The 24178-nt window shown below is 41.1% G+C and overlaps 1 protein-coding gene across 1 annotated transcript in view; it reads left to right on the top strand.

The window, feature by feature from the left end:
* The first annotated feature begins 3589 nt into the window (after window positions 1-3589).
* The window catches only part of spire2 (spire-type actin nucleation factor 2), a 48025-nt gene continuing 27436 nt past the window's right edge, over window positions 3590-24178 (top strand). Inside the window, exons 1-4 of the mRNA XM_034685568.1 lie at window positions 3590-4127; window positions 19664-19707; window positions 20468-20887; window positions 24069-24149. Coding sequence (XP_034541459.1) covers window positions 3830-4127; window positions 19664-19707; window positions 20468-20887; window positions 24069-24149 — 843 coding nt within the window. The 5' untranslated portion in view covers window positions 3590-3829. The remainder of the gene's footprint in view (window positions 4128-19663; window positions 19708-20467; window positions 20888-24068; window positions 24150-24178) is intronic.

The following is a 24178-nucleotide window of genomic DNA, read 5'->3' as shown; positions in this document are numbered from 1 at the left end:
AGTTTTACAATAAGCAATGCAGCATAGTTTTTTAAGAATTTTTTTTACGGTAACTGTATACAGTTAATTCTTCTGTTGTTTTGTATGTAGACCACTGTATGTGCAACTTTGTGTTGGTTGGGATGTACACTGTGTACATTGTTTTTTGGGGGAGAATTTAAATATGTTTGTTACCATGTATTTGTGTGTTTTGAGTATAAAAAAAATATTCTAAAATATTTTACAACACACTTATGTATGTACTGTCTGTAGTAAAAAAAAAAAGGCCTAAGTCATTATGATGAATGGAGAAGAAGTGTTTTCCATTCATCATAGTGTTTTACATTGAGCACATTAGTTTTCAACTGGTTCTTATAAATGTCTATTCATATGGTGGTTTGTGTGCGTCATTTGAAAACAAAATACCATTTTGAGAAGAAATAAAATAACACAATGCATAAAGAATTCAAGTACGCCGGGAGATAAATATGTAGACAGGGTGTAAAGAATACAGAACTTATACAGAATAAATAAAGTGGGCTCAGTGAATGTAGAACAAAAGGACACGGTAAATAAATATGTAAAAGTTAGGTAACTTATACTGAATAGATAAGGTGATTTTAGTGCATGATAACAGATAAAAACAAACAAGGGCAGTTAAGATGCATGAAAAAAGTATGCAAAGAGTTCACAGCGTAAAAGAGTCTGTGTGTGTGTGTGTGTGTGTGTGTGTGTGTGTGTGTGTGTGTGTGTGTGTGTGTGTGTGTGTGTGTGTGTGTGTGTGCGTGCGTGATTTAGCAGGTGAGCGAGTGAGTGAATCAGTCAATGAGTGTGTTTGCGGGAAGGGTGAAGGGGCTGTTAGGAGTTGAGGAGTATGACGAATATACATGTGTACGGCTTATATGTAGGAACAGTTTTACACACACACACACACACACACACACACACACACACACACACACACACACACACACACATTGGCTCTCACATGCATCCACCTTTCACATGCTGGATCATTTCCAGGAGGAAAACAACTTGATGAACATCTTCATTGCTTTATGAAAGTGTAGAGTGAACTATTGACCCTGATGCATTTAGGTTTATATACTGTTGATTTATTATAAAATGTCACTATGACAGATAAAATGTTTTGTGTGTAAATAAGAACTTCTCCCTCTGTCTCTCACCATCACAGCTTTCACTCAGTCGCTCTAGTTACAAAAATGATGTCCTCTTACAAACAGGTGAACTGACCCCTGACTAACCTCTAACCTTTAACCCACTCTCCTCAATCAGAGTTCAAACCTCTCCACTGTCACCTCACATTGTGCACCTCATCCCTCAAAATGCTGCACCAATGAAGACTGACTCAATAGGAGCTGACTATGTTAGCATTTTCAGGAATCGCCTGCATGTGTGTTCCACTACATAGGTGAACTCATGATAGTGTCATCAGAGGCTGTAACTATCCACTGAAGGGTTAGGATGTTGATTATTCATTAAAAGTACACGTTGAAAATCAGCCAGTGTCATCTACTGATCATCCTGAGTAGATTGATTCCATACAGCAGCTCAACACTGCGCTTCTCTTCAGCACTGTTTTAAACAGCTGAAAGCTTTTTGATTAAGAAAACAGTGACACTCCCACCACCAGTTATAGTACTTACACTGTAGTGCACTGCCTACCCACACATGGACATAGTCTCAGGGATGTCATCTAACCATGGTGGTTGCCGTTTTGCAAAGGCTGACTCAACATTACTTTTGTTTTGTATGATGCAAACCGTTACAAAAATGAAAATGAAAAAGCAAATCTGAAAACGAAATCGCATTAACAGGTATGCATTTTAATTTTACAAATTTTGGTGTATTATTTGACTGATAAATAAAATTGATATTCAAGAATCCAATTTGCATTTTAATTTTCATCTTCAAAAATGAAAATTCTTTAAGCAATTAAAATGAAAAATAAAATGACATTTGCTTTTTCATTTTCAAACAATGCCCCGCTCAATTTTTATCATAATTTTAATTAAAAAGCTATTTTCAAAAATTAAAATGCGTTTACAGAAATGCTTTTTAATTTTCAAAATGGATACGGGAGGTGAAGTCTGATGTTACTTTCCTGTGCCTCACACATTGCGATTTCCTTTTTCGAGTTGGTTTGAATTATTTAGCAGGGCAAATTTAAAAACGTGAAAGCAATGTTTTTTCAGTTTTCCTTTTAATTGTGTCACAGAATGTGCACACTTGAACATGAAAGTCAAAATGCAAATAGTATAATTGCTTTATCATCAATTTTTGAGTAAAAAAATGCATTTCCATTCTGACAATTAAAAAGTGTGTCATTTTATTTTACCATTTCTGTTAATGCAATTTTCATTTTCATTTTGGTAACTATTTGCTTTAGTTTTGATGCAGGAGCTGGGGCCCACCTGTCAGTCAACTAAGCCACACCCTCAATCATGCAAATGTATTCCTTAATCCCAATTCACTGTTGAGACCACAGTGTTTATTTCTGCTGTAAAGTGGGCAATTTAACATGACACCTAATGGCTTGTGCAGCCCGTCTCTAGTGCACACCTGAGGAGCTGCAATTTTTCACACTTTTACTGTTTTACTAGCAGAGGTTGCAGCTTGTGCCAAACACTGCTCTCACTTTAAGAATATATCAAGAATTAAATGACTTATGTCTCAGCAGGATGCAGAAAAACTGGTCCATGCATTTATCTTTAGCAGACTAGACTACTGTAACAGGGTCTTTACAGGACTCCCTAAAAAGTCCATCAGACGACTGCAGCTCATACAGAATGCTGCTGCTCGAGTCCTAACAAGGACCAAAAAAGTAGACCACATCACTCCAGTTCTTAGATCTCTACACCGGCTTCCTGTCTGTCAGAGAATAGACTTTAAAATCCTGCTGATGGTTTATAAAGCACTGAATGGTTTAGGCCCAAAATACATTGCTGATCTGCTACTACTTTATGAACCATCTGGACCTCTGAGGTCATCAGGTACTGGTCTGCTTTCAGTCCCTAGACTCAGAATGAAACATGGTGAAGCAGCGTTTAGTCATTATGCATCACATATCTGGAACACACTCCCTGAAAGCTGTAGGTCTGCTCCAACTCTCACCTCTTTTAAATCAAAGACTAAGATTTTTTTATTTGCCACTGCCGTCCTATCTTAGATTATTTTAACTCACTTTAAATGCAAATTTTAAATGTACTTTTACTATATTTTTAATTTTCCTTTTCTTTTCTATGTTTTATTATAATTGTCAATTTAATTGTGCTTTTTTATGTTTGTCTGAATGTTTCCAATGCTTTTTATGTTTTAATGTAAAGCACATTGAGTTGCCCTCTTGTATGAAATGCTCTATACAAATAAAGCTGCCTTGCCTTGCCTTAATGTTTGTAGTCAAAGTACTAGGATCAGTAAATACAAATGGTGATTAAAAGCTATACTAGTGTGTGTCACACTTCATTGCACCCCTGCATAAGTCAGTACCAGTGGACCACCCCAGTGATAGAAAGCCTGGACACGCCCCTGTTCACAGTCTGCTTCTTATTCTGAATCTTTGGTAAATATTGAGGTGAGAGAGCAGTGAAAACGTGCTCATTATCAACTCTTCCGTTTGATGGTTTTATTGTTGAATGGTTGTACCGGAAGTAGTGTCCTTATCACGGTGAGTCTGACCATGTTGTGGTAACGAGCTGCAGCTGCGGTATCTGAAGAGAGGTAGACCACTAAAAGAGGACAGGAGGAGACTGGGCCGAGAGCAGACCAGGAGCGCATACATGGCTTCGGCGGGTGCGGAGTGAAGGATGGGCTCCAGTGTAACGCAGCCATGGCCAGATCCACCAACAGAAGTGCCGAGGACGGGGACTCACGGGTAGCCGCCCCCACGGAGCGCGGAGAGGCTCGGGACCTGGCCGAGCCCCGGGAACTGTCTCTGGAAGAGGTGCTGAAGTCCTACGAGCAGCCCATCAACGAGGAGCAGGCATGGGCGGTGTGCTACCAGTGCTGCAGCGGGCTGAGGGCGCCCCGCCCGCCGGCTGGGAGACCCAGCCGGGTGAAGGACCCGTCCTCCATCCGACTCCAGAGAGACGGGACCGTGGTATTACTGCAGGAGCCCCGACAGCACGGTAAGACAGAGAGCTGCCTCAAACTTCCTCCTCTCAGGGGCTCTGAGTCTAACACAGAACTCTTTATTAAAAAGACTGATTTTAACCATATGTCTATGCTGCACAGAAACAGGCAGTGAGAACAGTCTGATATCACATTGTGTGCAGAGTAGAAGAAGAACATTTAAATTCGGCTCATGTTCATGTCCACAAATCCTCTTCCCCACTGTGCAGTCCTGAGTCTGGCACTTCAACTGGTCCCTCTGATTCTGGCACATGGCATTATGCAGTGCTGGACAGTATCAATGTTTAATACTGTACAGATATATTATCTATAAGCTGTCTGCATCAGCGCGGAATTAAAGAGAATCTAACTATAACTCAGTGGATATATGAAGTCGTATTGTATTCAGCAGGATCATGGAGCCAAAGACATCTGCACGGGAAATGATCTAAAATCATCCGGAGTGTAGTGTGCAGGAACATCCTGTTCAAAGGAGACAAACAAACACCTCCAAGCTGGTTTGTCCGGCTCTAAACTACATGATATTCTTAAAGAAGCTCATTCTGATGGATTATTTGATGATGAATCATAAACACATACAGGATTGTTTCGGACAGACGAGTCTGTGTTTTGTCGCACTCCCCATGCCAACAGGGATGACTTGTGTTTGCCGGTAAATGATTAATTATTCATGGAGCACAGCTTCATCCTCGCATCCCCTCTTGCAGACTCTGTTTTGGAGACTTCAAAGGGTGCATGCGAGCTCAAAGGATTACACTAGTTGTTGTTTCCCCTGTACCTGCATAATATCTGAGTGTCTCTGCTCCCTCAGTGAAGTGGGCTAAACAAAGCTGCATGAGAGCAACTTTAGCACAACTTAAAGTGAGATTTAACTAAAGCTGTAAATATCTGAGACTTCTTGAATCACCTCACAATACATCCAATTCATCTTATAGCACTTGTTTGACCTTCATGTCCAGTTGTTTATTAATCCTATAAATCCTTCAAACTGGATGAATGAGCAGCTCTTGTGCTGTAGTAACACCTGTGTAGCACCTGTTAAGGAATCCAAGGAGAGTCAGCAGCTGGTTTCCAGGCGATGCTTGGTGCTTGTTGCTTGTTGCCTGGCAGCAAGACGACATCTCTGTTGAAGTATTGATAAATGTGAGACTCAGATTAAATGTTGTATAAGAACATGTTTATTCTAAGAGGTCATAGAGGCTACATTGGTTTGAAAATTATTTATCAAACAGATCACAGTGTGTGCAGGCTGAAGGCATCACCTCTAGCTCTCTAGGCATAGTAAATGATGTGCCCCAGGTAGGGTTGCAAAGGGGTGGAAAATTTCCATGGGAAGTTAAGCTGGGGAATTTTGGAAATATTCCAAATTGGAAACTTTCCATGGGAATTAATGGGAATTGTGAGTAATTTAATGGAAAGGTATCATATCCAAGCATAAATATTTGTGTTGTTATAAGCAGACATCCATCCAAAATAATACAATTAAAACAGATTTATTTGTAAGTAGAACTTTATCAACTGTTAAATATTTTATTGAACAATCAATTGTTTTATTGAAGAACAAAAACATGAATGTTGAGTTAAATATTACTCATCCCCCCGATCCAACCCATTCAAAAATTAACAACAATACAATCGCAACAAAGTCCCATTTCAAAATGTTTCTAGCCTGTGCAGGATCCTAGAAACCATATGTGCATGTGATTGAGGAATAGCATAGATATTCAACTGTACTTGCATGAAATCTGGTTGTTTTAGTCAGGATTGTGCTAAAATATATTTTCCCCAACTATATTTAAGTTCTATATTAAGAACCAACCTTCAATTTAGTCAATTCCTGGTTTATTCCCATACATTCCCGTTAATTCCCATGGAAAGTTTCCAACTTTGAAAAGTACCAGAATTTTGCAACCCTTGCCCCAGGGCTCTGTCTTTGGACCATTGTTCACAATTTATATTAACGGTATTGGTCATAATGTTCCCACATCTCAGGGTGATGTGATTGAGCCTGTATCATATTATAAATACCTGGGATTCATAATTGATGATTTACTGTCTTTTAAGCTTCACATTCACAAGCTTGTAAAGAAGTTGAAGGTGAGGTTGGGTTTCTACTTCAGAAATAAGTCATGTTTTTCTTTTCCCGCAAGAAAAAAATTGTTGATGCTACCTTCATGCCTTTGATTGATTATGGTGATGTTTTATAGATGCATAAATCCACTCATTGCCTTCACTCTCTGGACACCGTTTTTCATGGAACTTTGAGGTTCATTACAGGTTTGAAATCTCTAACCCTCCCTGTATGCTCGAGTTGGCTGGACTGCATTGTCTACCCGTAGACTACATCACTGGCGACTTAACTTGCTTCCCTCGAATTTATGTGATTTTATTCATTTAAAAAATACTGGAAGGTACAGTCTCCGCTCTGTGACCCAAAACTTGCTTTTGCTTTTGGTCCACAAAGAGCGTCTTGAAATGGGTAAAAAGAGTTTTAGATACGCTGCTCCTGCAGCCTGGAACCTGTTGCAGGAGAGCCTAGGTCTGAGTGAGCTTGTCTCTATAAATGTTTTTAAAAGCAGACTGAAGGCTCTTGAGGAAGACGCATCATCTTGTAGATGCTTTAACTGATGATTTTTGTTCTAAATTCATGATATGTTGTCATCTTTTAGAATGTTGTCGTTTGTGTGTCGTTTGTCTGTAACTTGCAGCTGCTGATCTTGGCCAGGACACACTTGTAAAAGAGATTCTTAATCTCAATGTGGTTTTCCTGGTTAAATAAAATTAAATAAAAACATGCTGGCGAGATTGTGATACTTGCCTTTGTGTTCTGCTTAGTCAGACCGCTGTGGTGTTAAAATATTCCTCATGTAGCCGGGGACACATTTGATCCCTCTAATGAACCAAAGGGGGACTACTTCAGATCCTGGTGAAATAGTTTTCTGTTTCTTCACAGCTCTCATTATCTCTGAACTCTCACAGAGGAGACGTTTAACTCTCATTAACAGGCTTGTTTATACTCGTAGCCTGTGTGGGTTGACGCTCTGCTGATCCATAAGTAAACACAGTCTTTGTCAAAGCAGTGCAACAAATCCCTTAACCAGCATGAAGTGAGTGTCGTGTAGTGATTCTGTTTACTCTGTTAGTGCAGCCAAAGGACCGTTTGAGAGCTTTAAGTGGCTGAATTCATCACAAATCATCATCTGTCTGGACAGCTGGGCTGCAGAGGAGACCAATAATACCTAACAGAGTTGTGAGGACCAAGCTTTGGTGTTGATGCAGACTATTCTCATCGACCTGTAGAGTCCAAAAAACACTTCAGCATCACTGGGGCTTACTCTGTTTAAATAAGAAGAATAATTTAACACCAGAGGTTAGAAAATGAATAGGATGATTGTTCTTCACAACTCAGCACTATTTTATAGACTTAGCTAGTAATCATGTTATAAAGAAAATATGCAGCAGATCAACCAAGCAAGATACATCTTTACAATTGAATCCCCAAACATTGGTCTCACTTTAAATGCTAAAAAGGGGAGTTTGTGATTTGAGCGAAGGCAAAAAGGTCAATCAATCCATCTATATTTATATAGCGCCAAATCACAACTAATGTTATCCTCAGACTCTTTCCAAACAGAGCAGGTCTAGACCGTACTCTATGTTCTATTATTAACAAAGACCCAACATCAAGACAGGATAAGATCCAGTCCCATTTTACAGACAGGACTCAGTCTGATCTCATCTTAATCCACCATGAGCAGAGCACTTTGCAGCATTTAGCAAGTTACAGTGGCAAGGACAAACTTCCTTTAAAAGGCAGAAACCTCCAGCAGGACCAGACTCATGTTAGACACACATCTGCTGAGACCGTGTTGTAGAGAGGTATAGAGGGAGATGAAGAGAGAGAGAGAGATGATAGTGGTGAGATGGATAGTAGTAGTTGTAGTAATTAAGGGGCAGCTCTCTAGCGGACTCGTCTGCACAGGTGTTGGTGCCAGAGACAGAGTCGCACAGAAGTTTTGGCTTCACTCGGGCTAGCTGTTGTTCTGTCTGTGTTTTGAACCTGATCCTGTGTGGAAGGGATCGGAGGAGGTTGATGTGGTCATGGGAGCAGGTGAGCAGGAGTGCTCTCATGATGAAGTTCATTTTTGATGTACAGAAAAGTGATGTTTAGGGTATCCTGTCGCTCACTTTGGATGTGACACAGACGTGAATTCTGAGGCAGCAGAGGAAAGTTATGAAACAGAGACTGCTGGAATTTTTACATAGAAAAGTGTTTCTAATTTATGTGATGTCTATTTAAAGCTAGGGTTGGTAGTCACAGAAAACTAGCATGAATTTGAATGTAGCATTTACTAAGGACTCCGTCTAACCCCTCCCCCCTCCCCTCGTAGCTCCTCCAAAAAGACGCTCCCGCTCACATGCATGAGCGCCGCTGATTTCGCGACCATATGATGGTGACTGATTCAAAACCGGTCCTCAGCACATGGTTTGTGTTTTGCACTACGTCAACTCATGTCTCACTCAGCGGTAAGAAAACACCAAAACAATCTCATAGTGAAAGTTAAAAACACAAACAAACTTGAAATGTACGCTTTGCAGGAGGCGGGCAGAACGGCAGGACGGGATTTGATTGGTTTCATAATTTGGCTCCTGATGGCAGGGACTGGTTGGTGTTTTCCCAGGTTTACTCCGGCTGTAGATAGAGGCTTTTTTTACCTCCTTTTTTTAAGAACACATTATGTATTGATTGCCATAGGGACATAAAGATAATTTTAACCAGTATAATAAAAAGTGGATCTAAAGCTGACTACCAACCCCAGCTTTAAACTACTAAACACTGTTTAGTGCAAATTTTCTGTGCGCTTTACAGACTTCTAGTTTATGTTGTCTTACAAGTCTACTCTCAGCCACAGACTCAGAAAACAAACACACTTCAGTTTTATTCAGCAGTTGCTTCAGAGCTTTGATCACATCTAATCATTCTGGTTAACAAAGGATCAACACTTGACTTCTTTCTACGAACAACGATAGTAAAAATCATTCACCTGACTTTATCAAATCAAAAGTAAACTCAAACAATTATCCCCTGTGTTTTATCTCTATCAATTACAGGATAAATAAGTGAGCATTAAGACAAACTGTCTGCATGCTGATTCATCCCGTCGACATAAATAACAAACCCAAACATCAATATTCACCGCAGGTATCCCTGGAGTCTAACAGGATTTTGTATTTCCTGTAACCCTGAACTTCATCAGGTTGTACATCAGTCTGCAGAGAAGGAGGAATTTTAATGTGAATCCCAATATGAGCTGGCTCCAAAGCTGCACTACACAGCGTTTTAATGTAAGCGTACACCTGATGTATGAGACTGAGTCACTGCAACAGAGAAGAAAAACACACCTCCTCCCCTCTGACACGGTGCACACTCCCTCTGTTTACCAAATGAAACTCTGCTTCTGCTACACACAGCGAGGAAATAAAAGATGAAGCAGTGAGCAGCAGCACAGCCAGAGAGCTGAGCTGAGCTCAAACATTTCTGCGCCTGTCTTCATCTTTAGCCTCCTCTCAGTATGAAACATGACAGCCGTCCCTGCTGGAGAGCAGGAGAGCGAGTGTGCACATTCACTGACGTCACTGTCATCATCTGTCAGTGAATATCTGGCCCTAGCTCTCTGCACTGGGAGAGCCCAATACAATACAAACCTAAATGTAATTTAATTTAATCTAACACAAACTGAATCACTCTGCTGTAAACAAGCTCCTGTATGGCAGAGACTTCATCATCTCACTGCAGAAGAGCTGTGCAGTCACCAGCTGTCATCAGGCACACATGGTGCTCCGTGATGAATCTGTGTTTGGATCCATACAGCGAAGCCTTTTATGTTCAGCTGGCATACCTGACTGAATTCAATGATTAATTGCTCATAAATGACAGTGGTTGTTTTTCCATGATAACCAGTTTAAGGCAAATATTTTATAATAGAAAAATTATGCTAATGCATATTTCTCTTAAACTTGCATTTTTTCCATCAGGGGGAAACTCCACTGGTTTCAAGCAACGGACGTAGGAACCGGGATGTCACCCATCTGTTTCTGAAGCCCTGTTTTGAAGCCAATTGTCGGCGTCTACCATATTGGATATGCTGAACTCAAATTAACCTCTGTCGGGCTAGTGTGAGGTAAAGAGGCGGCCTTTAGCATTTTCGCTAACAGCTACAGGGTGCTCACATGTCAATCAGGTCAGCGATGCCCTTATTTAGACAAAATGTAAGATTAATATCTTAAGAAATAACAAGTAATAAAATATTCACCCCCTGTACAGTGTGTGCTGACAGAGAAATTAACTATTTAGACCTAAACAGTTTTTTGAACCAGACTGTAAACATGTTTATTTCTGCTGTAAAGATCGTCTCTTTGAATGGGTGTGTATGTGGTTTCTGGTGTTTCTGCAGCCAGCCTCCAGCTGACACTAAATGAACTTCAGTTTATAACCCTTTTGCATACACTTTATGTTTAAAAACCAGAGGGTCAATTTTGTTTCAAATTAGGGATGTAAATTTCAAGTATTTTCTGTGATCGATCTTTGGAAATGTTAACGATCAATTATCGATTAATCATTTAAAAAAAAACGGAAACGTTTTCCAACGTCAAAAACAAAGCCAAATGCGTTTTTTCCCCTTGAATCAAATGCTCATTCACGACACAATGTATATAACTGACAGTATTAAATAGCTATGGATCGTATTGAGGTGTTCAAAATGTTAAACACACTGAATATCAACGTGTGGAGCAGGCTCATAATCTCAGCGGACATACAGTCATAAAAGTGAAGGCTCAGACTTCAACAAGGGAACTGAACAGAAACATATTTCAGACTCACAGTGTCCAGTTTTCACTCAGATGTACAGTCAAAACTGAGCACAATTTATTAAACATGGCTAACACAGTATCACAGAGTCTGCAGGTCAACGCAAAATGTGGCTAACACTAGCAGAGCTCACCCCACCAGCCTTCAGTCCTTTTTACAGGTTAACATCCACCTGCCTGTGTCGGTTACATTGATCAGGTTGAATGGTTACATGCCAGTTTAAGCAGACACAGTCTACAAAGAACTTTATCTAATTTCTAGATCAAAATACTGATAAACCGCCTAGCACAACGAGATTCCATCTGTACTTGTTTAGGCCAGGTAGTAGAGCATCATAGCAGTATGGCAGAGGCCGGAGCTACAGCCTTGGCTATAGTGATGGCATGATAGTATGTACACATTTGACCAGCATTTCAAGCAAACAATAGTAAAAATTTGAATAATTACCTTCACTGTTTTATCCGACTACTGAGGGTGATGTCGTTTAACTGCTAAGTCAGCTAAATGCGCACATCCCTTATGGATGGTGTGAGTGAGGATCTCTACAATGACTTCATGCCTTCAGTATCTTCAGTAGATTAATGAGCTTGGTTCGTTAGAAATTAAACTCTTCTTCATCCAAACTGCAGAGTGCCGTACTCCTCTGTGCTCAGCTGTTTGTAAACGAGTCAGACGAGCTCCTGATTCTACATGAATTCATCTTTGGCTCAACTTGTCTGTCTCCAAACCTCTGCACGATGAACAGAGTTAGTGACGTGATGAAGAAGATCCTTATGAGGTTGGCAGTGACTCACAGAGTGCACTTGAACTGAAGCCAGCATGAATACAAAGTCCGGTCAGATATCTTTCCCCTCAGATAAAACGGACCCACCTGTCGACAGTGACGCAGTGTTTATCTTGCTTGCTGTAGGTTGTTGAAACCCAAAACATCAGATATATGAGGTTTTCTCCACACCTCCCTCTGCTCCTCAGAATAACTCTGCACTCTGATCACAGGGGAGCTTTACAGGAGTCAGTATCTCACTCTGCTTTCTCTCTTTGATTTATTGAAAATTACCTCCAGAATCAGAACCGTTGCAGACTGTGTTCAGACATAAAAGGTTTTTTTGTTGGTGTTTTGGTGCAGAATGGTTTTGTTCCCAACAGGACACCCATTGTCCAGGAAAACAGAAAAATATACACGTAGGAAAGAAATCTAAACTGCAATTTAAAAAAGCAACCTGGACTAGATGATGAGTTATTTAAAGTGATATCTTTAACTTGACTATATATTTCCTGCCATAAATGCTCTCAACAGCTTTTAAAGAAAGTGCAACTTCAGATTGATCTGTAGGTGAAGGTGTGACTGCTCCACCCCTCTACCTGTGCTGTACTCTGAGGTAAAGGTATCTCAGGTCTTCACTCTCTTCAGTCATGACTCCCCTCTGTCACTTTGTGCTCTCTTGACATGTTGTCTCTCAGACCTTATTACCATGGCAGCAGATGGCAAAGTCCATCTTTGGCTTGACCAATTCTGATAAAGATCCTCGGTCCACATGAACCGTGTGTTGCTTAGAGCTGATGAATGAGATCACTGTGGGTAAGGGTGGCTGTGACTAATATCACAAACGTGATCTGATGCTGAGGTGTCAGTCGTCTAAAGTCATGTTTGATGTGGCTAACACATGAGGGACGGGTTGATAACATCTTTTATTGGTCAAAACCCCTTCACGATGGTTATTAACTTTTACTAACATGAGCAATACCAGAGACAAACTGATCACACCTCATGTCAAATGAGGTCAAACCGTTAGCTTCCGTTAGCATCAAAACAATGTGGATAAAACGTTAGCTTCCGTTAGCATGCTAATTCAGCAGGCTACAATGTTTTCATATTGGATCCTGTCCATCAATATGATGAAGGAGCGGAGCAGGTGAGAGAAACTTTAGGTTAGTGATCTCTACAAAGAAAGTTAAACCATGAGCGGTGGTGATGATAGCAGCAGGGTTCAAAGTTGTGACATTAGTTTCTTTTTAAAGGTGTGTGAACCGCAGAGCTCAGAGAAGAAGGAGAGCTGAATGAGGACAGTTTCATGTTCAATCCACCACAACAGGCAGAGAAGAATCCATCACCATGGAACGATCACTGACGAGGAATCACTGGGACTATTTTTAAAAACTGTAACATAAATCATTTAATTCATAAAATAATCTTTAATCATTGTTTTTGACAACGTGTTTGTACTTAAGCTAGTCGACGGGTAATAAGCGGGATAATGTATGATTAGCAGGTCGTTATGGGAAATAGAATCCTGACAGGGTGAGACGGTCTTGTCTCACCCTGTCGAGTTTGGAAAGAGAAGGAGTGTTGGAGAAAACTGCTGCTTGAGTCAATGTATTAAGTTGACTGTAGACTGATCATTTATTATTTAATCACACTGATCATATAAGCCCACAGGTGAAAACTGGTAAAAGGGTGATACACCTAAGTTTGTTTTTAGACCTGATGCAACCCGAGCAGAGAGAAGCAAACTTTGAAGCTTCTGTAAATGAAATATAAAGAGAAGAATAACAGACTGCTCAGAGCTCGTCCATGATGGCTGATGTTGTTGATGTCGGGCTCAATACTATCACGCAGATAAACAGTAGAAGGTGAAGAAAAATAGTACAGCTTGGATAAGTAGGCAACCTCTGGTCTCAAAATATGAAGCCCATGTGGAAGTGTTATAAACTGCAGTTCATCGAGCGTCCACTTGAGGCTGGCTGCAGAAACACCAGAAACCACATACACACCAATTCAAAGAAGCCGATCTTTACAGCATTAATAAACATGTTTACAGCCTGGTTCAAAAAACGGCTTGGCTCCACGTAGCTAATTTCTCTATCGGCACACACTGCACAGGGGTGAATTTTTTTCTAACGCGACTGTTCTGAAGATACTAAGATTACAAGTTTTTGCCCAAATAAGGACATGACTGACTTAACTCCCAGACGGGAACACATAGCTGTTGGCTAGGAGGCTCAAAACCCTCCTCTTTACGTCACACTCTGCCTGTTTGAGTTCCACATTTAAAAAATGGCTGCCGCCGACGCCGACTGGCTTCAAAACAGCGCTCAGGAACAGATGGGTGACGTCACGGATACTACGTCCATTATTTATACAGTCTATGGTAGTGATCTGGAAATGATAAAAAACATCCAGCAACAAACATCCTTTGTAAATGACATGTAACTTCCTGCAGAGTAATGCAGCCCCTTCATCCACCTGCTCCTCGATTAAAAGACAAGACAAGTAGAAAGAAAAAAGCCTGAACAAACGCTGAATCTCTATGAACACGCACGTGATACAGACTTAATGAATGAATGTGTTTCTGGGTTCAAGAAAACCTGCTCCCAACGTTACGTTTTCTGACTCCAGAGACCAGCCTGAAACAGATCTAAAGTTAATGTTTACAGATCAGGATTACTAAAAGAAACAGACGTTTCCAGGCACACGTGAATACACTTCAATATCAGAGTTACTTTTAAAACGTCTCTCATGCACAGTCTGCTGAACTTCAAGTTGTGTTTGGGGAAAAGGAATCCCATCAATAATTCATGTTTTGGTCTTTTAAATACTTCCTGAAAGATTTCATTGAAGAAAAAGAAAAGGCCTGTAAGACTGAAACATCCTGGTCTGCTGTGTTTGTGTTTCTGAGATGTGAGCGTCAGGTCTCCTGGGAGCGTTATTGTGGATTCCTCGCCTCTTTTGTGTTCGCTGACCTGTAACTGTGGGAACTGGTGCAGGTATTACCTGAACCCGTCTGACAGGTTTGAAGGGGTTCATGTTCGCTCACTCTATGAGGAGGTGGGGGTGTCATATAGAGCATTTCTTTGCCCTCCTTCAGTGTCAGTTTCTCCTTTGTTGCAGCGTCTGTGTTCACATGAGGAACACAGAGATGCTCCTGTCCAGCTCTCTGCTCTTTGTTGTTGACAGGAGAGGATGCTGACCCTCCTCCCTCCATGTCTACATCTACACTACTCACTCGACCATCTCTATTTCTGCTGGTCAATCTCTCTCTCTCCTTTCATGTCTCTCTCCCCTCACCCTGATGTTTGCACTCTCTCTCTGACTCTCTCTCTCTCTCTCTCTCCGTCTTTGTCTGCATCTCTTGTCCATCCACTCTCGAGTTTCTCTGCAGTGAGAGCTGCTGACCGAAGGCTTTCAGGTCTCTCGGGTGTCATTACTGACATCTGAGCTGGGCGAGCTTTTTTTTTTTCTCTCTCTCTCTCTCTCTCTCTCTCTCTCTCTCTCTCTCTCTCTCTCTCTCTCTCTCTCTCTCTCTCTCTCTCTCTCTCTCTCTCTCTCAATTCAATTTTCAATTCAATTCAATTCAAAGGGCTTTATTAGCATGGAAAACATACGTACTCATTGCTAAAGCTTAAAAAGAAATAAAACACAAAATTATAAACAATTACAGAATAATAAGGTTCAATATTAAACTAACAGAGCTGTATAGAAGTATAGAAGAAAGAACATATATGAATAATAAAGATAATAATGATAATAAAAGTAACAATAATAATAATAACAACAAAAAATTATAATAATAATTATAACAATAATAATAATAATAATAATAATATTTTCATTTATCTTTCTCAGATGACTATAGATTATTTACAGAAATGTAAAATTAAAATATAAAGATTTAAAGAGGAAAGATGTACAGCTCTGTGATGTGTGTGTACAGGTCTGTGGTGTGTGTATGTACATGTCTGTGATGTGTGTATGTACAGGTCTGTGGTGTGTGTATGTACAGGTCTGTGATGTGTGTATGTACAGGTCTGTGATGTGTGTATGTACAGCTCTGTGGTGTGTATGTACAGCTCTGTGGTGTGTATGTACAGGTCTGTGGTGTGTGTATGTACAGGTCTGTGGTGTGTGTATGTACAGGTCTGTGGTGTGTATGTACAGGTCTGTGATGTGTGTATGTACAGGTCTGTGATGTGTGTATGTACAGCTCTGTGATGTGTGTATGTACAGGTCTGTGGTGTGTGTATGTACAGGTCTGTGGTGTGTGTATGTACAGGTCTGTGATGTGTGTATGTACAGGTCTGTGGTGTGTATGTACAGGTCTGTGGTGTGTGTGTACAGGTCTGTGGTGTGTGTGTATGTACAGGTCTGTGGTGTGTATGTACAGGTCTGTGGTGTGTGTATGTACAGGTCTGTGGTGTGTGTATGTACAGGTCTGTGAAGTGTGTATGTACAGGTCTGTGATGTGTGTATGTACAGGTCTGTGGTGTGTATGTACAGGTCTGTGGTGTGTATGTACAGGTCTGTGGTGTGTGTGTATGTGTATGTACAGGTCTGTGATGTGTGTATGTACAGGTCTGTGGTGTGTGTATATACAGGTCTGTGATGTGTGTATGTACAGGTCTGTGATGTGTGTATGTACAGGTCTGTGGTGTGTGTATGTACAGGTCTGTGATGTGTGTATGTACAGGTCTGTGGTGTGTGTATGTACATGTCTGTGATGTGTGTATGTACAGGTCTGTGGTGTGTGTATGTACATGTCTGTGATGTGTGTATGTACAGGTCTGTGATGTGTGTATGTACAGGTCTGTGATGTGTGTATGTACAGGTCTGTGATGTGTGTATGTACAGGTCTAATTAAATATATAGGGATGTTCACTGAGGTTTGGAGCTGTTGGACGCTCTCTTCCGCTCCCAGCAGCTGATATAGCGTGCTGCAGTGTTTGCACATTGTGGTACCTCACCCAGCAGGTACGTCAGTTTGTGTTGGTTGTCAAGTGAGTGAAATTCTTTGTGTGTGTTTGTGATCAGTGGGAAGAATGTGTCTCTGATATCTTGGTATAGAGGACAGGTGAGTTTCTCCAGAAACTCACCAGATCTAAAGGAGACTGAGAGCAGGCTGACATGGTTTTTCTTGTTGCTGTGAAGTTCAGAGCTTGGTGGTTGGTGCCACATATTGAGTTTTCTCCAGACAACTTGCCGACTAATCAGACAGACTGTCGGACGTCGCCTCTGGCAACATTTTAACTGATGCTCTTTATTTATCTCCAAACACAGACGGAGATCATCAGATTGAACATGAATCTCTTTCTTGACATCACTGCAGAGCGCCATCTGTTCATCAAAGCTTTCATCAGAACAATAAAGGAGGAGTAATTCAAGTTTTTTAACTCAAAGGTGGAGGAAAAGTTATCGCTCTCGAAGATCTATTCCCCAAAACATAAACAAATGAGGGTTTATATTTGAGGAAAAGTTTGAGGCTGGAAGAGCTCCACCAGAAAGACATCAGACGCATCAAATCAGAGCTTGAGATACTAACTCATTTAATTGAATCATGCTAATATAAAAAGCATGAACAGTTTCACACAGCAGTGAAATCAAGTGTTCACTTTATTTAAAAAAAGTTGGATATGGACTTAAAGAGAGGGAAAATGAGTAAACTGTTCAAAGCTTCGATGCACAAAACAATCAAGACACAAACCAAGACATTCAGCATTCCTCTGAAGTTAAGAACACAAACATGAACACACATTAAACAATGAGATAGGTCATGTTTACACATACAAACATAACCCCTGTACAGAAATATGTTTACTATTTATAAGACTTTTTAAAGACACGTCCCGTCAATTTAAAAACTTTAATATTCTGAACATTAAGAGAAACGTATTGCGTACCCCAGTGTTTCGTCAGAGTTTGTAACCTTGAGTGGCAAAAGTTTGAAAGGATGTCTGTACATCATGAAAAGTTATAACTTAGTTTGAATGGACTTTTGGTTTTTAAGTCTGTTAGATGCAAAAGACTTTTATCCTTTCAGACAGTATACTTCATACAGGCGCTTTCTAACCTGGGACTTCCACCAGATCTGTGTCCAGTCCGTCTCTGATCCGCTGCAGCCCGCCTCAGAGAACCGTCAACACTCACGGGTTGCGTTTTCAGAATGCAGCATGCAGCAGGACCGCCGGACAGCTGGAGTCATTTGACCGAGGTTTTCCTGCAGTAATCACTGAATCAAGGATTCTCCTCCTCCTCTCCTCATCCATGTTGTCTTTCTGGTCCTCTGAAAACCTCTGACCTGTTGACTCCAGGCCTGGCTCCGCTCATCATGACGGTTTGTTGTTGTAGTTAAGTGAAATACGATCTGGTGATAACACAGAGTGTTTGATTCTGAAAATTAACCGGATGTTTTCATTTTGTTTTGGTGCCTGACTTCCTGTCCCGCTCCATCTGCTCTGTTGAGATTGATGCGTCGTGCTCCGGCATCCGGCAAAAATAGAAGTCTTGTGTATCTGATCCGGAGGGCTCCGACCTGCCGGATCAGAGATGCAGCCGAAATGCAACAGAGCGGATCCAGTGGAAGTTAACACATTGACTGGAATAGAAAGCTATCAGATCAGGTGCTGTGACGGATAGGAGATGGGCTGGACACGCATCTGGTGGAATTTAGCCGTAAGGGTGCTGTTAGTTGCAGGAACTACTCTTCCAGGAACTATAAGGTTCCTGTTGCCCATTGTTGTCTGCTTTTCAGACGAGTGACGTCTGGGGGAATAGTTAAAAGTAACTGCACTTCACCACCAGACCAGTAGAGGGCAGTAAGACGAGGACAAAGGCCATTCAACCAGGATCACGCCATTTATCTTAGCTCTTCCCGTGCAGTTATTGACATATTCACAAGTCACCAAACTAACTGCTGCAACTGTTTCCTTCTGCTGAAAACAAACATCTTTATTGAGGCTTTTATTTCCGTGTGAATTCTGTTGATAAAAAATGATCTTAATTTTTTTAATTATCAGTCACTAGTTCAATAAGATTATCGTCTTATCTCTCCTCCTCTCTGATTCTACTTCCTTCATATCTTATCTTTTACCACCGTGCCTTGCATGTTTATTTCAGCATTGCTTATGATCTTATCTCATAGCTGTTGTCATTTATTTTGGAGCACGTCTGCTCTGAGTCTGTCCTGAAATGTGCTGAAAAAATCTGACTGACTAAATCCAATCCCTTTCCCGGTTTAACAGACGTGAAGACAGCATTCCTGCTAACTCTGGCATGATTCTGTCCAGGATTTTTTGCACAAATGTTCATCATCATCATCATCATCTGTGCTTTGTCCCTATCAAACAAATATAAATATATAAATAAGAAGGCAGCTCATTTTCTTGGTTGATTCCCAAAATAAAAATTATAATGATAAAGTCGAAAACAAAAAGCACAGAGAACATGAAGCTGCCTGTCATGAGAGAATATATTCACCAGTACAGAACTTTTTTTATTATTCACATTTATACTTTTTCTTTTTTGTCAGGATTTGGTGTCAGCTGCTTTCTTTTAGGGTATCGTAGATCTTCTCTTTCTTTCTTTGCTTCTTTTATTGGGCTTCGAAAAACTCTTTTTTTATTGCTGAAGAAGGAGAGCTAAATCAAAGAGTCTTTAAAATTTTTAGTGTAACTTATAATTAATAATCAACCACTCACTGAATAATCTTTGCATCTGTAATAAGAGATCTTTTTATTTATCTGTGGTCTTATTTCAGACTTTATGTTTAATTTTACAAAAGACAAAGCTCCATTAAAGTGAAACAATCTTTTTGAATCTCTTTTTGGATATTAATATATTTTAAACATCTTAAAGTCCTTAAATATGTCTTTCTTTCTTCGTCTCTTCAGGTGACACCGATGGATCTTCTCCTCCACCTGCAGCCGAGCGTCAGGTAAGAGATTAAGAAGAGACTCAGAGCACTTCACAGTTTACACAGTGAGGGTTAAACCATAGACTGTATAAAATATGGATGTAGTATCCGTGACGTTACCCATCTGTTTCTGAAGCATTGTTTTAAGGCCAATCGTCAACGTGAGCCATATTGCTGCTGTCATAAAGAGGCGGGCTTTGAGCCTCCTAGCCAACAGCTACAGTGTGCCCACCCTTCAATCAAGTCAGCTGTGTCTCTCGTTGGAAGACTCATAATCTAAATATCTTCAAAATTGCCGCTTTATGAAAACATTCACCCCCCGTACAGTGTGTGCCGATCCAGAAATGAGCTCTCCAGACTACACTTGTCTTTTGTACCAGGCTGTAAACATGTTTATTTCTGCTGTGAAGATCACCTTCTTTGAATTGGTGTGTATGTGGTTTCCTGTACTTCTGGATCCAGCCTCAAGCGGATCCTTGATGAACTGCAGTTTTTAGCACTTCTGCATTGGACTCATATTTTTAGACCAGAGGTTGCCACTTGGGTTAAACACATGTGAGGTATCAGATGTTACACACTCGTATTGAAACAAACAGGTTTTTGTTTTAAATATATAGAGTTAATTTTAGTTGTTATTATCCTTCATCAACAGTGTGTCCTCCTTCACATTTTAAATCATTCTCAGGGTAGTCGAGTCACCAAACCTCAAGTCTTAAGATTACATGTGAAAAAGCTGTCCTAGTTCTGATAAGAACCCTGTCCGTGCCTCGTTTCCCTCCAGGTGGTCCAGTCCCTGGGTGTGACCATCTACCGAGCTCTGGACTGGGGGCTCGATGACAGTGAGGAGCGGGAGCTTGGCCCTCAGCTGGAGCGTCTCATCGAACGCATGGTGGGGGCAGACCCGGGTGGAGAGGGCGACAGCACCACTGGCAGCGGAACAACAGATGAGGGCTACAGCGGGCAGGAAGAAGAAGAAGAGGAGGAGGAAGAGGAGGAAGAGGAGGAGGAGGAGAACATGGAGGAGGACCAGGAGGGAGCGTTAAGGCCGGTGTGTACATTCCGCCAGGTGATGGCGCTGTGTGCGTCCCGGCTGGCCAACCCAAGCCTGGCTCCGGAGCACTATCAGGCCGTCTGCAGGGCTCTGTTTGTGGAGACTCTGGAGCTGCAGACCTTCCTCATCAAGATCAAAGATGCTAAGGAGGTCAGTTAGCTTTAATCTCAATGTTATCTTTTCATCCTTCAAGTCTGTGTGAAGAGAATTTAGAGATGAATAGTATTGGAAAAGTGATTTTAAAAAAAAATTGTGACCGCTAATGTAAAGAACTCAGAAAGAGAGGCTAGATGATGCACTGGAGCCTCCTCAGCATAACCTCACTCTTTACAGTATATATAAAGACCTACCATGCATTAACATCAGTGATTGATCTCCTCCACCTGCTATAGCCTGAGCGTCTTTGTTAGAGCGTACATTTGGCTATTACAGTTACAGATGATAGATGACAAGAAAACTCAGCAGCTTTGATAAGAGAGCTGATAGTTGGTTAGTTTTGGCATCCTACTACAGTCTGTAAAAAAACAACTTCTTACCAACATGCACTGAGCAGTGTTGATAAAAAATGGTTAAAAAGGAAAACAGTGACGTAGCAGGTTGTCTGTCTGGACCATAGACTGTATAAGTAATGGACGTAGTATCTGTAATGTCACCCATCTGTTTTTGAAGCGCTCTTTTGGCGGGTGCCATATTGGAAATGCTGAACTCAACTTATAGGTGACATATCATGCAAAATGGACTTTTTAATGGTTCTCTACCTGAAATATGTTTCCCTGGCATGTCTACGAACCCCCTGAGAATGAAAAAAATCCATTCTGCCCCTGTTCTGATTTCTCCACCTTTCTGTAAATGTGTGTGAAACGAGCCGTTTCAGACTTCGGTGTTTTTGTTACGTAACAACAATATCCGGTCTGTCACGGAGTCAGAGCTCGGAGCTTGTTCAGCCCATAGACTGTATAAAATAATACTGAATCCCCTCCTCTGTTTTTCATTACCTGCACAAATGTGTGCTAACAAGGAGCTTAGGAGGGAGGCATGCTAGTTGTAGGCTGTCTTAATAAACACAAAGGTCGGTTTTACTCCCCACATCTGCAGATTTGAAGATCTAGTGGATGATTTTTATTTTTCATGGAGAAGTGCTAGTGCTAGTTAGCATAGCCACATAGCTACATGTTCGTCGCTGTGTACCAAGACACACGTCTACATACTGATAAATAAAACAACAAGAAACACTAAATCTGTGACCAATCGTTCAGAAAGGTCCTGCTACAGGCGCCTCTCCGTCAGGATCAGATTCTGGATCAGATTCAGAGGGTTGAAGTAACGTGATCTGTGAGCAGCCGTGTATATTCAGCCAACATGTAAACATTAGATCAACGTGCCGGAGAGCCGAGGCACATCCACTTCCTGAGGGGGCGTGGTCAGAGAGAAAACAGACCGTTCTGAGGAGGGCTGAAGAAGAGGGCTTTTCAGGCAGACCAAAATCTGATTTCAAAGTGTTTTTTTGAGCATAAACTTTAAAGACATGTTTTGGGAACCTCTTAGACCAATATATATTGATGAAAAAAGCGTGATATGTCACCTTTAACGTCTGTCCAGCTAGTGTTAGGTAAAGAGGCGAAGGTCCCTCCTGTCAATCAAGTCAGCTATGTCCTTATTTGGGCAAAACTTGTAAGTTTAATATCTATTCTCAAGAATTACGAGTTATAAAAAACTCATCCCCGTACAGTGTGTGCTGATAGAGAAATTAGCTATTCAAATCCAAACCTTTTTTGAACCAGGCTGTTAACATGTTTATTTCTACTGTAAAGATCGTCTTCTTTGAATTGGTGTGTATGTGGTTCCTGGTACTTCCAGAGCCAGCCTCAAGCGGATGCTCCATGAACTGCAGTTTCTAACGCTTCAGCATGGGATTCAAATTTTAAGACCGGAGGTTGCCGCTGTCGGAACAGAGCTGACCGTTTCATCTTGTCATTATTTGTCAGAGAATTTTGAGATTTCAACACAACCTTCTATCTCAGTAATAAACATTTATGTTAGCGTCTCTATTCAGTCATGAAAAACAAGTGAGGTTCATAAAGTACTAAAAATAGAGCTTAGCATGAGCCTGCTCCTGAAGTTCACCACAGTGTGTGCCATCACTGGACACTAGGGATGTCCTCGACCCCCCTTTATATTCAGGAGTGGATTCATGCAGGAAATTATATTTATTATGGAGAGTAACGTTTTAGTGTGTCTTTAGAAAGATGAGTTTGTTGAACTGCAGAACAAGCAGGTTAAATAAGTGAACCCCCTAAAGACAGGGTTTGTGGAGAGACCAACCAAGGATTCTGTGATGCTGTCTTGTCCGAGCAGATCTGTTGTTTCACTTTCTCTTTCTCCTGAAATTGAAATACTCTTATATCATTCAAATATAATGTGGTAAATGTATCCTAAAAAAAAAAAAGTTCATAATTTTTCATAAAAGAAAACAAAAAAAGCATTGAACAGTTAAAATAGGAACAAGCAGTTGGACCTGCTTTTATCTGTCTCAGTGTACTCCTTCCTCCTCAGACCTGCTCCTCAGTGAGTGCATGTTCTTTGATTTCAAATGTCAACACAGTCCAGCATTACTATCCTTATCGACATGCTGCACAGCATAGACAGATGAAAATGAAACATTCGCCTCCACAGTTTCACTCCTGAGTTCAACCCACATCCTCAGCTCAGGTCTGTCACTGCAGGGTCTCACACCAGTGAACCGTCTCAGAGACTCTGTGCAGCTTAAAGTTTATTTTTTAGGCTTTAGTGCCTTTAGTTATAGAGGACAGAGTATAGAGGAAGCTGGGAAGAGAGAGTGAGGATGGCATGTGGTGAAGGGCTACAGGTCAGACTCAAACCCAGGCCAGCTGCTTCAAGGACTGAAGCCTCGGTACCTGGGGCGTGTGGTCTGACTGCTGAGCTAAACCAGCTCCCAAGAAGATATGTTTTAATGTTAGTGCATGCAGAAGGTTGGCACTGTGTCATTAAGCAGAAACACTTCCAGATATGGATGTGATCAGGATTCAAATGTGTTTGAATGTCTTTGACCGATGCAACTCAGCCCACGTTCATGTTGTATTGGTTCAGATATAATCTTCAGCATCATGTTAGGTTGTTAGTCTTTGCTGCTGTCTATTCTTACATCCAGCTATAACTCTGGTAACAAGTCTTGTGAGGCCACATTGGAGATTTTACTGAATGTATTCCTGCAGCAACAACTCGACTCATTCTGGGATAATCTCTCAGTGAGGTGTGTAAATATTCTGTGATGTAAAATGAACTGACTCGTCTCCTGGCTCCTGTTGCACAGATACTGAAGAAGATCTCCAAAGAGGAAGCTCGGGAGGACAGATCGACAGCTGAGCTGGACTCACTGAAACACAAAGACTGGGTGAGAAGAAGCAAGAGAGCAGTGTGACA

The sequence above is a fragment of the Notolabrus celidotus genome, chromosome 6, assembly GCF_009762535.1.
Source record: "Notolabrus celidotus isolate fNotCel1 chromosome 6, fNotCel1.pri, whole genome shotgun sequence".
In the NCBI taxonomy this organism is placed as follows: Eukaryota; Metazoa; Chordata; class Actinopteri; order Labriformes; family Labridae; genus Notolabrus; species Notolabrus celidotus.
The sequence above is the reverse complement of the archived record's forward strand: the minus strand, read 5'-3'. Positions and strand labels throughout refer to the sequence as shown.